Source organism: Podarcis vaucheri, assembly GCF_965113315.1.
Source record: "Podarcis vaucheri genome assembly, chromosome: 13".
Lineage (NCBI taxonomy): Eukaryota > Metazoa > Chordata > Lepidosauria > Squamata > Lacertidae > Podarcis > Podarcis vaucheri.
Genome location: NC_138751.1, coordinates 7,463,957 through 7,476,865, shown reverse-complemented (window position 1 = coordinate 7,476,865; position 12,909 = coordinate 7,463,957). Strand labels below are relative to the sequence as shown.

The window sequence follows — 12,909 nt, the reverse complement described above, 5'->3', positions numbered from 1 at the left end:
ATGCTTCAGTGCCTGTGGGAACAGCCGACCTTCTGCTTTCTTGCCTAGGAACAATGAATTTCAAGAGACATTTATCTCCCACCTCCTGTGCCCAATCACTAACGCCCACAGAGGCAGCCAGCATGTTTGCCCCTCCAAGGCATCCCTCCGTTGGCAGGAATCCAAAGCCAACAACACACCTCTGACGGGACTGGAGTAGCCAAGATTTCCCTTGCCCACTCTCGTTTTTCAAGTGAAGACAAAAAACAGTTTGGACAGCAGAAGTTTAATTCTGAACAAGGAAAAAAACCAAATACTATATGAAACGTGGGTTACAAGCATAAGACATCTTCCCAGACAGCGGCATCCCTTCCTCCAGCCAACAACCCTTAAAACCCAAATCAGCACCCCAGCTTTCTCCCAAAGTCCATCATCTCAAGCTACTGTTTCTGTAGCTTTGTCATTATACAATTCATGCAGTTTGGACACATCATCACTGGAGACACGGACCCAGCCATCCTGGCGTACGTGGTAGAGGTTGACTGTGCCCCCAGAGTAGGCATCGCGGTATGTAGCCTGGTAGATGGCGCGACGGGCCAGATCGCAGGCTTCTTCGACGGTGAGATCGTTAGAGTAGCCACGGTCCATCACTCCGTAGGCGTAGACAGAACCGGAGCCCACCGAGAAAACTTTGCCCGAGATGCGGTTCCCTTCACTGTCCACGTAATAAAGGCCTGAAAGGCAGGGCAGGGAAGTTTGTGTTATTGGGGCTTTTCACAAAATGATTAAAATTATCGTATCAGCACCAAAGGTTGCCTTACACACCCTTCTCCCCTCCCAAAATGATCTCAATTTCTATACCATCATGTATAACACCATGTTTTTAAACAGGTTGATGGAAGGGAGCATTCAGCCCTCTGAGCTTCTTCCAGCAACCCTCTCCAAGTTTCAACACCCAAACGCTACAGTTCCTGATGCTGCTGCAAGTGTCCCAACATGGGGCTATGCAACATCCAAAGGAAATGTGGCAACTGGAATGCTAGGTTGGGGGGCAGGGTATGTTTATTGGGAGGAGCTATAGCTATGCATTTTGTACTATGTTCAAGGATAAACTTGGCCACAGCTCCAGGCATCTTCTGCCCGGTATTCCCTGCTCTAATCAGCCTTCCTGGACCGTTGACAAAACCCAAAAGGATTAATCCTTCAAGATCAGTTTCCTAGCCTGATGGAACAAGCTACACAGATACCTTCACAATGAAAACACTGGGGTTTCCCTTTCTATAAAAAAGAGCTGCAACACACAGCTATGTGTCCTGTATCCTACACCAGAAATAGGGAACCTGTAGCCCTCAAAATGTTGCTGGTCTCCAACTCCCAACAGCTCCAGCAAGCATAGCATATGGTCAGGGATGATGGAAGTTGCAATCCAACACCTGGAGGAGAAAGGTGGTCCTGGGAAAATTTTGCTTTTAAGTGTTTAGGTGGGGGATGGAATCCTTTGGGGAATGTTAAATGAAGACGTATTTTAGGATATTCTGAAATTGTAGGCACTGATTTAGAAAGAAGTGGGCGCGGGGGGGGGGGCAGTTTGCACTGAGAGCACAGCCTTGGTGACGGAAAGTAGAATATGATGTAGAATATGGAACAAGATGGCTAAGTCAGAGGAATAAAGGAAAACAGAAAGGTTTATATCCTATTCCTTTGCATACTTGGATGCAAAGTATCACAGATTTCAGGGGAACCAAAGACTGCAGCTTCTCTCAGCCCCAACCATATGTAGACATATTGGGTATTCCACATGGAAAGATAGGATGTAACAAATAAACATATGAGAAAGAGATTTATCAAAGGGACTAGTCAGTGCAAACATTGAGGAAATTAAAAATGTGCAGAGCCCATGTAAATTCTTTGGATTTTTTCCTCAGGAGAGCAGCCAACCTGGCCCAATGGTCTGCTATGCAAATATTAAAAATAGACAAAACCATTTTAAATAGGATCACCACACTGTGATTCTACGCTAGTGCAACCAAGTGCTTCCAGAGGAAGGCCTTCATGGGCAACAAGTACTGGGTACCAACAATCTATGTGGGGACTGTGGGGATTTTCCTGCTGACAAATGCAAGCCCAGTCAACTTAGTACATACACCCTTTCCCTGGTGTCCTCCAGAATTCTTGGACCGCTGCTCCCATCAGTCCCAGACAGCACAGCTGCGGACTAAAGTATCCGGAAGAAACCAGGTAGGGGAACATTTAGTAAAACCCATGTGCATGGCACAACTAGCTGTACCAAAGCAACAATGGCTGTACCAAGCACACTCTACCTGGAGATACCACCTCCCTAGTTAGCATATTCAACCTGGAGGCACAACCACCCTTGCTTCTAGACACATTTTTACACAGCCAGAGACTTTGAAAGAGTTTCTAGCAGCAGCCCTGCAGAAGCTAAATAGGTCGGGGTCTGATCTGTGCCTGAATGGGAGACCCCTTGTGAGCCCTACATGCATCATCTTAAGTTTCAAGATGGAAGAAAGCAGGATATAAAATAAGATACTTAATTGGTAAACTATAATAACCTCACCACTAGCAAGTTGGTTGTAAAAGTGCAGCTATGACTACAAGTGAGACATTGGCCCCAACTGTCCTATACATTTGAAGCAGCATCATACAATTTTAAACAGTCATGGCTTCCCCCAAAGAATCCTGGGAAATGTAGTTTTTAAGGGTGCTGAATGTTGTTAGGATGCTCCTATTCCCCTCACAGAGCTACAACTCTCAAGACTTCCCAGGGAAGAGGGATTGGCTGTTCTGTGAACTCTGGCTCTTGTGAGGGGAATATAAGCTTCATAACAACTCTCAGCTGTTCCCAAGATTCTTTGGGAGAAGACATGACTGTTTAAAGTGGTGTGATATTGCTTTCAATGAATGGTGCAAATAGGGCGATAATCAGTCACTTCTCCAATACAGTGGGTTGCAAACATGATCCGTGCAGGGTGCATGTTTGCAACCCGCAGTGGCACGTCTGCGCACACATGGATTGCGATTTGGCACTTCTGCGCATGTGCAAAGCACAGTTTAGCACTTCTGCACATGCGCAACCGCCAAAACCCGGAAGTAACCCGTTCTGGTACTTCTGGGTTTCAGCGGGTGCGTAACCCGAAAAAATGCAACCTGAAGCAGCTGTAACCCGAGGTATGATTGTAATTTATCCAGGTATCTGCCAGATATTTTAATCCAGCTAGCAGGGCAGTATGTTTCCTGTTACTGGCTCCACCTCCCTGCAGAATTGAACACTTACCTATAAAGAGTATTAACGTGCTGTAGTTTCCCAAGGAAGTAGAAACAAACAAAAGTGAGCTAGAGAGAGCAGGAGCTAAAGAATCACTTGAGATGCACAGCAGAATTCAGAACCAGTGCATGTTCTTTTCCCAGTGTCAAAATGCAATGTCAGAAAACCCAACACAAAACTCAAACAGCATGTGCGGTAGGGGTACAACCTTAATTAGTCCTAAACCAATGCAAATGTAAAGGTTGGGGAGTCTCAGAAGGTAGTTTTGAGTGAAGAAAGCAAGAACAGGAAAACACCGGACCCCAGAAAGGTAATATTAACCATCATTAATTTTTTTATCCTGCCCTTTCTCCCAAAGGAGCCCAGGGTGCCAGATAAAAAAAAAATCACATCACATAATGGATTTATCACCGCCTGTATAGCACTTCCCACAGCAAATGCCAATGTAAATACAGACAAGGATTGTGGAGTCACCAGAACATAGGTGTGGGTACGGGCATGATCAAGGGAAATAGTGCAAAGGATAAATCTGTTTAGAATTTAGTAAGACAGGGGAGTGGAGAAGACATTTAAATCTTATGACAGCTCCCCCCCCCAAGAAAAATGTGGTGTCCTCACCTGGCCCTCGCTTGTCCCAGCCACAGATCATGGTACCCATAGAGAGCCCCATTCCCTTGTACTGATACACCATGTTGGCCAACAGCTTTGAGGCAGCAGCCACCGATATCCGCTCCTTGTTGCGGAGTTCATAGATGCGACACTGCCGTGCCAGCAGCCGCTCCCAGAAGCTGCAATCGGCTGCACCACCAGCCATGGTGCCCAGCAGGTAAGGGTTAATCTCGATGACCTTCTTGACCGTCTGAGAAGCAATGTAGACACCTGCTGTTGCCCGGGAATCCACGGCCACTATCACACCATGCTGAAACTGGAGGATCAAGGAAATCAAGAGGTCAAGATCATGATGATGATGAACAAACCACAAAGGATACACGCAACCAGAATGAATGGCAATCCAAAGTGTGCCCACCCTGCTTGAAGGCACCAGTGGAAGAGGGTTCCTCACACCCCATTACATGGTCCAGGTGATAAGATACCATCCTGAGGCAACATTCACCTGCCAATCCAGTATGGGATTTGCCAAAGCAGCCTACCCCTGTCTCAACCTGAATCACCAGTCCAAAAGTACACCAGGGTTTGTGAGGCCAGTATCCCTCTCCCTCAAAAGTGCCCACAAGACATCGAAAGCCCATTAATTCTATTCTGGAAAACCCAGGTGATAATCTCAAAGTGACTTTTGAAGACAAAGCCACCCTTTGCCCAACTTCTCAGGTCTTCCGTTTCCTGAAGCCTTTCCTTCAAGTGAATCCCTCTCTACAAAGTGTGCCTTCCACTTCCCAATTTTCTATGCCCCCAACTGAACCAACCTATTCTCCCAATATGGACTCCAGTATCATTCACACATATCTGAACACCCGGATCAGGCCTCTTATTCGCCACCCCCAACTAACTACAGCCACCACCAGCCAGATATCTTTCTTGTCATCCCTACTCCCAGGAGAGCTTATATATTTTAAGTCATTAACATTCTGTACCACTTGTTCTGTAAACCACTTTGTGATCCTCAGATGAAGGGCGGTATATAAATTTAATTAAACAAACAATTATCAATATTATTTATTAAATTTGTATACCACCCTTCATCCACAGATCTCATGGTGACTCGCAATCATAAAAACAAAAATAACATCATAAAAACAGGAATGATAAATCCCAGAACGAACTCACAACAAGCACCCACCACCCTGTGAGGCTGAGAGATGGTGACTGCCCTAAAGTCACCCAGGGGGGCTTCATGGCTGAGTGGGGATTCGAACCCTGGTCTCCAGGGTCCCTAGTCCGACACTGTAAACGCTGCACTTTGCCTTCCACGTGCAAATAATAAAAACAGCGAAGAGCAGCTTTGAGCAAACAAAGATAAAAGTTTCAAAACCATGGTTTGTAATCCAATGCTGGCCGTACTCGAGAGAGGACCCAACTCATTCGTCTCAATGAGTCTTCTCCAAGTAGGGCTCACCCCCCAAAGCGATGCATCCAACCCCCCACCACTCGCACCCAAAGCGCCCCCTCTCAGCCCCCCAAGGGGCGCGTCCCCCCACTCCCCGCCGCCCACCTTGAAGGCCAGGGTGGTGGTGCCGTGCAGCAGCTCGATCTTGGCATCCCTCGCGGCGGTGCCTCGGTCCAGGCCGGGACAAGGGGCCGCCAGAAGCAGGGGCATCCCCGAGGCCTGGGCCTCCGCCCCATGGCAGGTGCCGAGCGCGGGGAGTCGGAACTCGTTGCCGGCCCCGAAACCGAAGAACCCGGCCCTGTTCACGGGCTGCTGCGGCTCCAGCAGGCTGGCCAGCGCCATCTTGGATAAGGGCTAGTCACCGTGACTCAGGGCCTACGGCCTATATAGGCTCCGGACGCCATGTTTGGTGTGGGCAGGGCTCGCGGGAGCCGCACGGATACGGCGGGCGCCATCTTGGTTGCGGTCTCGTTCTCATTTCACGCCGCGCGCGAGAGGTTGGCTTCGCCATTTTTAGTGAGGGGGCAGGCCGTTGCATGAGGCTTGCTGCTACGAATAAAGGGCCGGGCGCCATCTTAGGTGAGGGCAAGGCTAGACCTGAAAGACCGGTTGCCCCGGCGAAAGCAAATAGGTCAATGGAAAGGAAATGTGTCAGTCACCGTCTTCATTTCCTGAGGGGGGGGGGAGGGATGTCGTTTGGGGATGGAAAGGGACGAGTGCTTTTATCCCTTTACCTTCTGAGCAACTAGTGAAGTTAGGGGTTGGACTAGATGACCCACAGAATCCCTTCCAACTCTACAATTCTAAGATTCTAGGACGAGGATGAAACAAAGCAAAGGAAATGAGTTTTCCTTGTACGGTGCACGATGTGCAAAGTGCTAGTTTCGTTTCCTATGGAACTCACCGCCACAAGGTGGCATGCAGGCCAACAACAAATACTGGGCTAAAACAAGTAAACAAGATAGCCCCTCATTCATGATTGGACAGTAGTAGCTGGGGAATCCAGAAGCAGAATTCAAGTACCCTGAAGTGTCTGATCTTTGCAAGTGTGAAAAATAGGGGTTAAAGACTCATGTGCAAGTGTGCCGCTCTTCTTCTGAACTATTATTATTAAATTTATTTTCAGCTTTTCACCATCTAGGTCCCAAAGCAGCTTATAACAATAAAATGACAAAAACAAACAGAATGTAAAGAATGAATTTAGCCTCATAAATTTAAAAAAATAAAAAACAAACCTAAAGCATCAGGAAATGTAAAACTTCAAAGATGCAGCCATGTTGCAAAGGCCTCCTGAAATAAAGCAATGTTAACCAGGCACCTGAAACTCAGCAGGGATGATGACAGACTAACATCTAGTGCAGGAATAGCATGGTCAGTGTGTCTGGAGGTCCTGGGCTGCCCAGTCGATGAGACTCTCAGCCTCACTGATGCAGTAAGTGAAGTTATTCAGGGCTTTATACACTAATTCAATAACTCTGATAGGAAGCTGGTACAAGTCTTTTAACACCGGTGTCCTATGTTGACGATATGCAGTTCCCATCACCATACAGAGCCACAGCACCCTGCACTGGCGAAAGCTTTGTCTGGAGAGGTCAGGGAGCAGCCAGTGTCCTCACATCTTTGGTATCAGCCTCTTCCCCTTCTCCCTGGCACCATCAGGGTGGGGTGGGGTGAAAGCCTCCAAGATGGAGCGTGTGCATTTACACACGGGCTTCCTAGAGATGGCACAGCTCTCCAACGAGCCTGAACGCTGTGCCATTGCACAGCACTTGAAGGATGCTGATGCACGGAGACAGGAGTCCCTTCTACCATCCATCGTGCCCCAGCAGCTGCCTGTTAGTGGGGCAGCTGGCTCAGCCTTTTTGCTTCAGGTGGTGGAAAGGGAAAACTGCAAGCCTGCATCCGTGGTCCCTGGCAGCTGCCTGCCAAAGCCCAGAGGAATGCAAGAAGAGCCAGCTGGACTGAGCCAAAGGCCTGCCTAGTTCAGCACCCTCTTCTCACAGTGGCCAACCAGATACCCAAATGGGAAACCCGCGAGTGGGACCTGCGTACAACAGCTCTCTCTGCTCCTGTGGTTTCCAACAGCTGGTATTCAGGAGCAGCCATGGAGGCAGAGCATAGCCTTGAGGGCTAGTAGCCATCGATGACCCTCTCCCCCAGGAATTTGTCTAATCCTCTTTTAAAGCCACGTTGGTGGTCATCACTGATTCCAGTGGCAGCGGGTCCCATAGTTCAACTCTGCATTGCATGGAGAAGTTATTCCTTTTACTGCACAGTCAGGGGGAAAACAATGCTGTCCAGGGTTGTAAAGACTGCAGAGAGAATAACTGGGTGTACTCTTCCCACCTTGGATCAAATATATGCTTCCAGGTGCCATAAGAAAGCTGCAGAGATAGCGCAGGATTGTGTGCACCCCGGAAATGATTTCAATCAGCTTCTGCCTTCTGGAAGAAGGTACAGGGTTATAAAGACTAGGACTAGCCGTCTGAGAAACAGTTCCTACAATGCGTTTTAAACGCATTGTAAGGAGTCTGTATGGGAGTATATTGTATTTAAAAATGGGATATCAGTGTTTTTAGGGGGCTAACCAGGTTGGGATAGCTGGGATAGCAGGCTTGTTGGGTTCTGAATGTCTTATGTAGATTTTTCAATTTCATTGTTCTGTATGGGACAATGACAGTAAAGATTATCGTATCATATCGATTATCATATCTGCCCTGAACCTTCCAACCTTCAGCTTCATTGAACATCCATGAGTCCTAGAGTTACGACAGAGGGATAAAAACTGTTCTCTGTCCACTTTCTTCATGGCAGACATCATTTTATAAACTTAACTGTGACTTGAATTTACCAGACACACACACGCACCCCGTGCCAAGTTCGGAATGCATTCACACTTACCTTTTCTGCTGCAGAGTTAAGTTCTCCGGATTGTACTCCTCTGATTGTTCCAGTGATAAATGCTCTGCTTCCCATTAATGCAGCGTAAGCACTAAACATCTTCTGAAAAGGAACTTCTGCTTCCCATTAACATGGGTGTCTCCCGCCCTACTTTTTTCTACTGGAAATGCCTGCTTGCTTTGTACACCTTTAACGGCACTGAAGCCAACTGTTTTGGTCTTGGAGGACAGGGGACGTCCTCCAAAAAAAGCCAAACCGCCTGCACTCCCTCTTTAAGCACCACTTTCTCTAAGATGTTTTGCATGCAGAGGGTCTCTGATTCAGACCCCAATGGCGTCTTCAGCTAGGGCTGCCCAAAATCTTGCCAGTCAGTGCAGGCAATACTGAGCTAGGCAGACCAACTGTCTGAATTAGCATAAGGCAGCATTCTGCAGTTGCTACCCACAGCAGGATCATCCAGAGGTCTTGACTATCACTGAGCTAACTGTGACCCCACCCCCGGCAAAGGTCAAGGCATTTCTGGAGAGAAAGCGGAGGCGAGCCATTAGTGCAAGGCCTGGTGACAAAGTGTACAGGATCACCCCATCACCATGTAACTGGATTACAACCAGGACTGCCCTTTGAGGGTCTTCTTCACACACCCCTCCCATTCCCTCCTGGCTTCCACATTCCCCCACTCTCTTCCCACAGCCCCCCAAGCGCTAGGTGGATGCTGCTAGGGGACTCGGCATCACGTTTCAGTAGAGCACGCGGAAGGACGCATTTGAGGGTGACAGATGCTGACAGGGCAGCGTCTCTTTTAGGTCAGGGCGGGGGGGAAGGGAGAGGTAACCCTCTCGGTGCTGGGGACCAGTTTGGCTCAGGGTCCCACTTTCGCTAGGCCAAGGTGTCTGGGCTGCACGATGGGCTACCTAATGGAAGCTGAGTTGGTCGATGCCCGTTTTGCACTGATGGGCCATCCTTGCCAATAACTGGTGGAGACGAGAAAACGAAGCAATATTTATTATGAGCTAAATTGCAAGCAGCAAGAGCATATTTGATGTGTCTGGTTGTATAATTCCAGCTGCCAGTTTGCTCTCTCAGAGACTGTCCTAAAGCAGCTTCCCAGGAGCCAAACACAAAAGCAGATTGCAGCCTCTGCCAAGAAAGAACCCCATCGCTTTTGCCTTTGACGTGGCACTGGGGACGTGGCAAGGGTGAAACGTGCTTTATTGGTCTGACTGGGCTTCCACTCGGCCCCCCGACCCAAACGCTTGGGGGAACAACAATACCTTCACTCGATTGTGATGGCTCTGGGTGTAGTGAGGTTTTGTTGTGGTGGTTGCTTTACAAAAAGAGGGACCTTGGTGCCAAAGTATATGGGAAGTTCTTCTTGTGAAGAAAGGAGATGGTCCCAGGCTAAAGTCCCCACATCTCCAGTTAGCCCTGGGAGAGACTCCATGCCTGAAACCCAGTGTGTGATGGGCGAGCGTGTCAGACTAGGCCCTGGGAGACCAGAATCCAACGCCCTGCTTGACCATGAAGCCATTGCTTCATTGCCTAACTACCTCCCAAGGCTGGCTCAATAAATGTTGCCGCTTGAGGCAGAACACAAAATGGCACACACAAACACACCACCTGAAGCAACTGGACATGGCCTGGGGAAGCTCTGGCATGCTGAGGGGGATGGGAGGGAAGGGAGGCTAGAGAGGAGCAGGTGGTGGCCCTGCTCTTTGCAGGAGGGGGAGAACAGCACACGCCTTGGGGGGCTGGATTTGCCACCCCTCTGGGCTGTCCCCACCTGAAGCGACTGCCTCACCCTGGCGAACGGGTCGTTTGTGGGGACTGAATGTGGAGGGAGGGGGAGGGATCACGCACACCACCTCGAGCTCCTTGGAGAAGATGGGTTGTCAATGCAAGAAACAAGAGTAAATAAAATACACCCAGTCAGCGTAGGCTTATCGTGGGCTAGATGGACAAATAGTCTGACTCAAGTCTAGGGCAGCTACTTCGGTCTCTCTGGGGACCCAAGAGACGGGAGAAGGAACAACCGTGGGACAGAGGGGGTCGCTCACTAACTTCTGTTATCTGTGTTCTAGTAACCTCTAGGTTAGATCACTGCTATGCATTACACATAGGGCTGCCTCTGAAGACGGCTCAGAAACTTCAGCTGGTGCAAAATTCAGTGGCCAGGTTTCTCACCAGGGCAAGATGGTTTGAGCGTATACAGTGGTACCTCAGGTTACAGACGCTTCAGGTTACAGACTCCGCTAACCCAGAAATAGTACCTTGGGTTAAGAACATTGCTTCAGGATGAGAACACAAATCGCACAGCAGTAGCGCAGCGGCAGCAGGAGGCCCCATTAGCTAAAGTGGTACCTCAGGTTAAGAAGAGTTTCAGGTTAAGAATGGACCTCCAGAACAAATTAAGTTCTTAACCCAAGGTATTACTGTAATGCCAATCCTGGCCCAACTGCACTGGCTGCCAATTAGTTTCTAGGCCTAATTCAAAGTGTTGGTTTTGAGCGATAAAAGCTTAAATGGCTCAGGACCTCAACACCTCAAAGACCACCTCTCTCCATATGAACCTACCCGGGATCTGAGATCACCATCTGAGGCCCTTTCTCATGTGCATTCTCCACGAGGTCCAGAGGGAGGCCACATGTGAATGGGCCTTTTCTGTGGTGGCTCCCCATTTGTGGGATGGTCTTCCCAGGGAGGCTTACCTGGCACCTTCATTATACACCTTTAGGTGGCAGGCAAAAATGTTCCTCTTCAACCAGGCCTTGGGTCACAAAGAACCAGGCCTTCTTTGTGGAAGGTGGGGTTATGGGTTTGTTCTTGCTCTTGTTCATAGCTGTCAACTTACTGATTTGAAAATAAGGGATCCGCAGCCAAAATAAGGGATTTTCTGGGCACAGGTATGTTCAACTTCTGAACCCCTCTGAGCCAAAGGCAGAAAGCCCAGCCAGCAGCCAAATGAAGCCTCATCAATAAGGGACATCGGTGGGACATGGCGCTGGGATAAGGGATTGTCCCGCCAAATAAGGGACACTTGACAGCTATGCTCTTGTTACGTATTTTTGCGTTTTCATTTTGTATGTTCATGTTGTGAACTGCCCCACGTTCTTCGGAGGAAGGGCAGTATACAAATTTAACAAATAAATGAAGAAGACGCACCATGGGGTGTGAATGAGACCCAGCTTTTCTTGCTGCATCATTCACCGCTCACTGTTTCAACCCCATTATGAAGTACTCGCACACCCGCTTCTTAGGCTGCAGTCCTAGACACAGGCTTGGGAGCCTGCCAAACTGAATACAATAGAATCCACTGCTCATAAACGAAGGAAGCTTCTCCCACCTGCCTTTAGACTAAAATAAAAAAGGAAAATAGTGTCAAAAAACAGGTCAGAGCCTGTCACATAGAAGATGCTTCCTGAAGCTTTTCGTCACCCTCCTTTCCCCACCGTTAAACATGCAGCTTTACCTGACCCATCGCACCTTGTCTCCAGCCCCGCCTCAATACTCTACCTGATCCTTCCCGGAATCTAGGCCCCCTCCCTCCTTTTATAAGCTCTCTTCTCCCAGTGTTTCCAGAACTCATCCCAAATGGCTCTCCAGAGCGTCCTGGGCCTGGACCTCCCACCGCAGGCCCCCAGCTGGCCCCTGCCACCCCCAAGCAGGAGAGTGGTGCCCCTGCCGTTTCCGCTGTCCCACGGCACCACCACGCTGGCCTTCCGCTGCAGCCATGGGGTGGTGGTGGCAGCGGACACCCGTGCTTCGAGCGGGAACCTCGTGTCTGATCCGTCAGCCCGCAAGGTCATGACCCTCCACCGCCACCTCCTGGCGACCACGTCCGGGACATCGGCCGACTGCGCCTCCTGGTTGCGCCTGCTGCGGTGCTCTCTGCGCCTGAGGCAGCTCCATGGCGGGCGCCAGGTCAGCGTGGCAGGGGCCGCCAAGCTGCTGGCTTTCCTCTTGCGGAGCTGCCGCCACAAGGACCTGTGCGTGGCCACCGTGCTGTGCGGCTGGGACGGCGGCGGGCCTGCTCTGCGCTACGTCTACAGCGATGGCACGTGCCTCCAGGGAGACATTTTCGCCGTGGGCTCCGGGTCTCCCTATGCCTACGGGGTGATGGATGGCTCATACCGCTTCGACCTGCCACGCGACGAGGCTTTCCTGCTGGCCCGCCAGGCTGTGGCTCACGCCGCCCACCGAGACGCCTACTCCGGGGGGAACGTGGACCTCTACCACGTGCGGCCAAGCGGCTGGGTGTGCGTCTCCCGGGAAGATCTCAGCCAGGTCTATCGGGGATTGGGGCCACTGGGCGACGGAGAGGGCGACACTAAAGAAAGGCACCGTGGAATTGACTAGATACCAGCCTAAAACGGGACGGGTCTGTCGGTTTCAGCAAGAAGCAGCCATAACCCAGATTCAGAAACCATTTCAGCAAAGTAGTGCAGAGAAAGCAAAGCACAGGTTGTAAAATAAGGAGTGGGAAGGCCCAAGTGGACTAAATTGATTTTTTTTTTTTAAACCCACCCCAAAGCTGCAAAGATGGCAGCCTGGACCAGGGCAAACCCAACATAGGGACAATTTCGTAGCAGCAAGACGCTTAGCGGAGAGGGAAACCAAACGGCGAATCAGAATCCCAAATAATTCACAAATATGGTGGAAAGCAATCAGCGTGGCTTATTAA

At 49.7% G+C, this 12,909-nt stretch overlaps 2 protein-coding genes across 2 annotated transcripts; one reads left to right on the top strand and one right to left on the bottom strand.

Annotated features, from left to right (window-relative positions):
• Positions 1–246: 246 nt before the first annotated feature.
• On the bottom strand, positions 247–5,707 carry PSMB5 (proteasome 20S subunit beta 5). Its single transcript, XM_082194248.1, has 3 exons — positions 5,436–5,707; positions 3,884–4,190; positions 247–713 (listed from the first exon to the last, which is right to left on the bottom strand). Exons 1-3 carry the CDS (start codon positions 5,670–5,672, stop codon positions 415–417), a joined length of 843 nt encoding a protein of 280 aa, XP_082050374.1. The 5' UTR covers positions 5,673–5,707; the 3' UTR covers positions 247–414.
• A 1,308-nt stretch (positions 5,708–7,015) lies between these two features.
• PSMB11 (proteasome subunit beta 11) lies at positions 7,016–12,584 on the top strand (the record flags this gene model as incomplete). The annotated part of the gene is made up of 2 exons (XM_082196633.1): positions 7,016–7,165; positions 11,799–12,584. The coding sequence occupies 2 exons, from the start codon at positions 7,016–7,018 to the stop codon at positions 12,582–12,584; spliced, it is 936 nt and encodes a 311-aa protein (XP_082052759.1).
• Positions 12,585–12,909: the final 325 nt, after the last annotated feature.

Coding starts and splice junctions, on each gene's coding strand:
- PSMB5 (XM_082194248.1), bottom strand. CDS start 5,672: ATGGCGCTGGCCAGCCTGCTGGAGCCGCAGCAGCCCGTGAACAGGGCC. Junction 4,191..5,435: donor CCACCACCCTGGCCTTCAAG/GTGGGCGGCGGG, acceptor TTGATCCTCCAG/TTTCAGCATGGTGTGATAGT. Junction 714..3,883: donor CTGGGACAAGCGAGGGCCAG/GTGAGGACACCA, acceptor CCTGCCTTTCAG/GCCTTTATTACGTGGACAGT.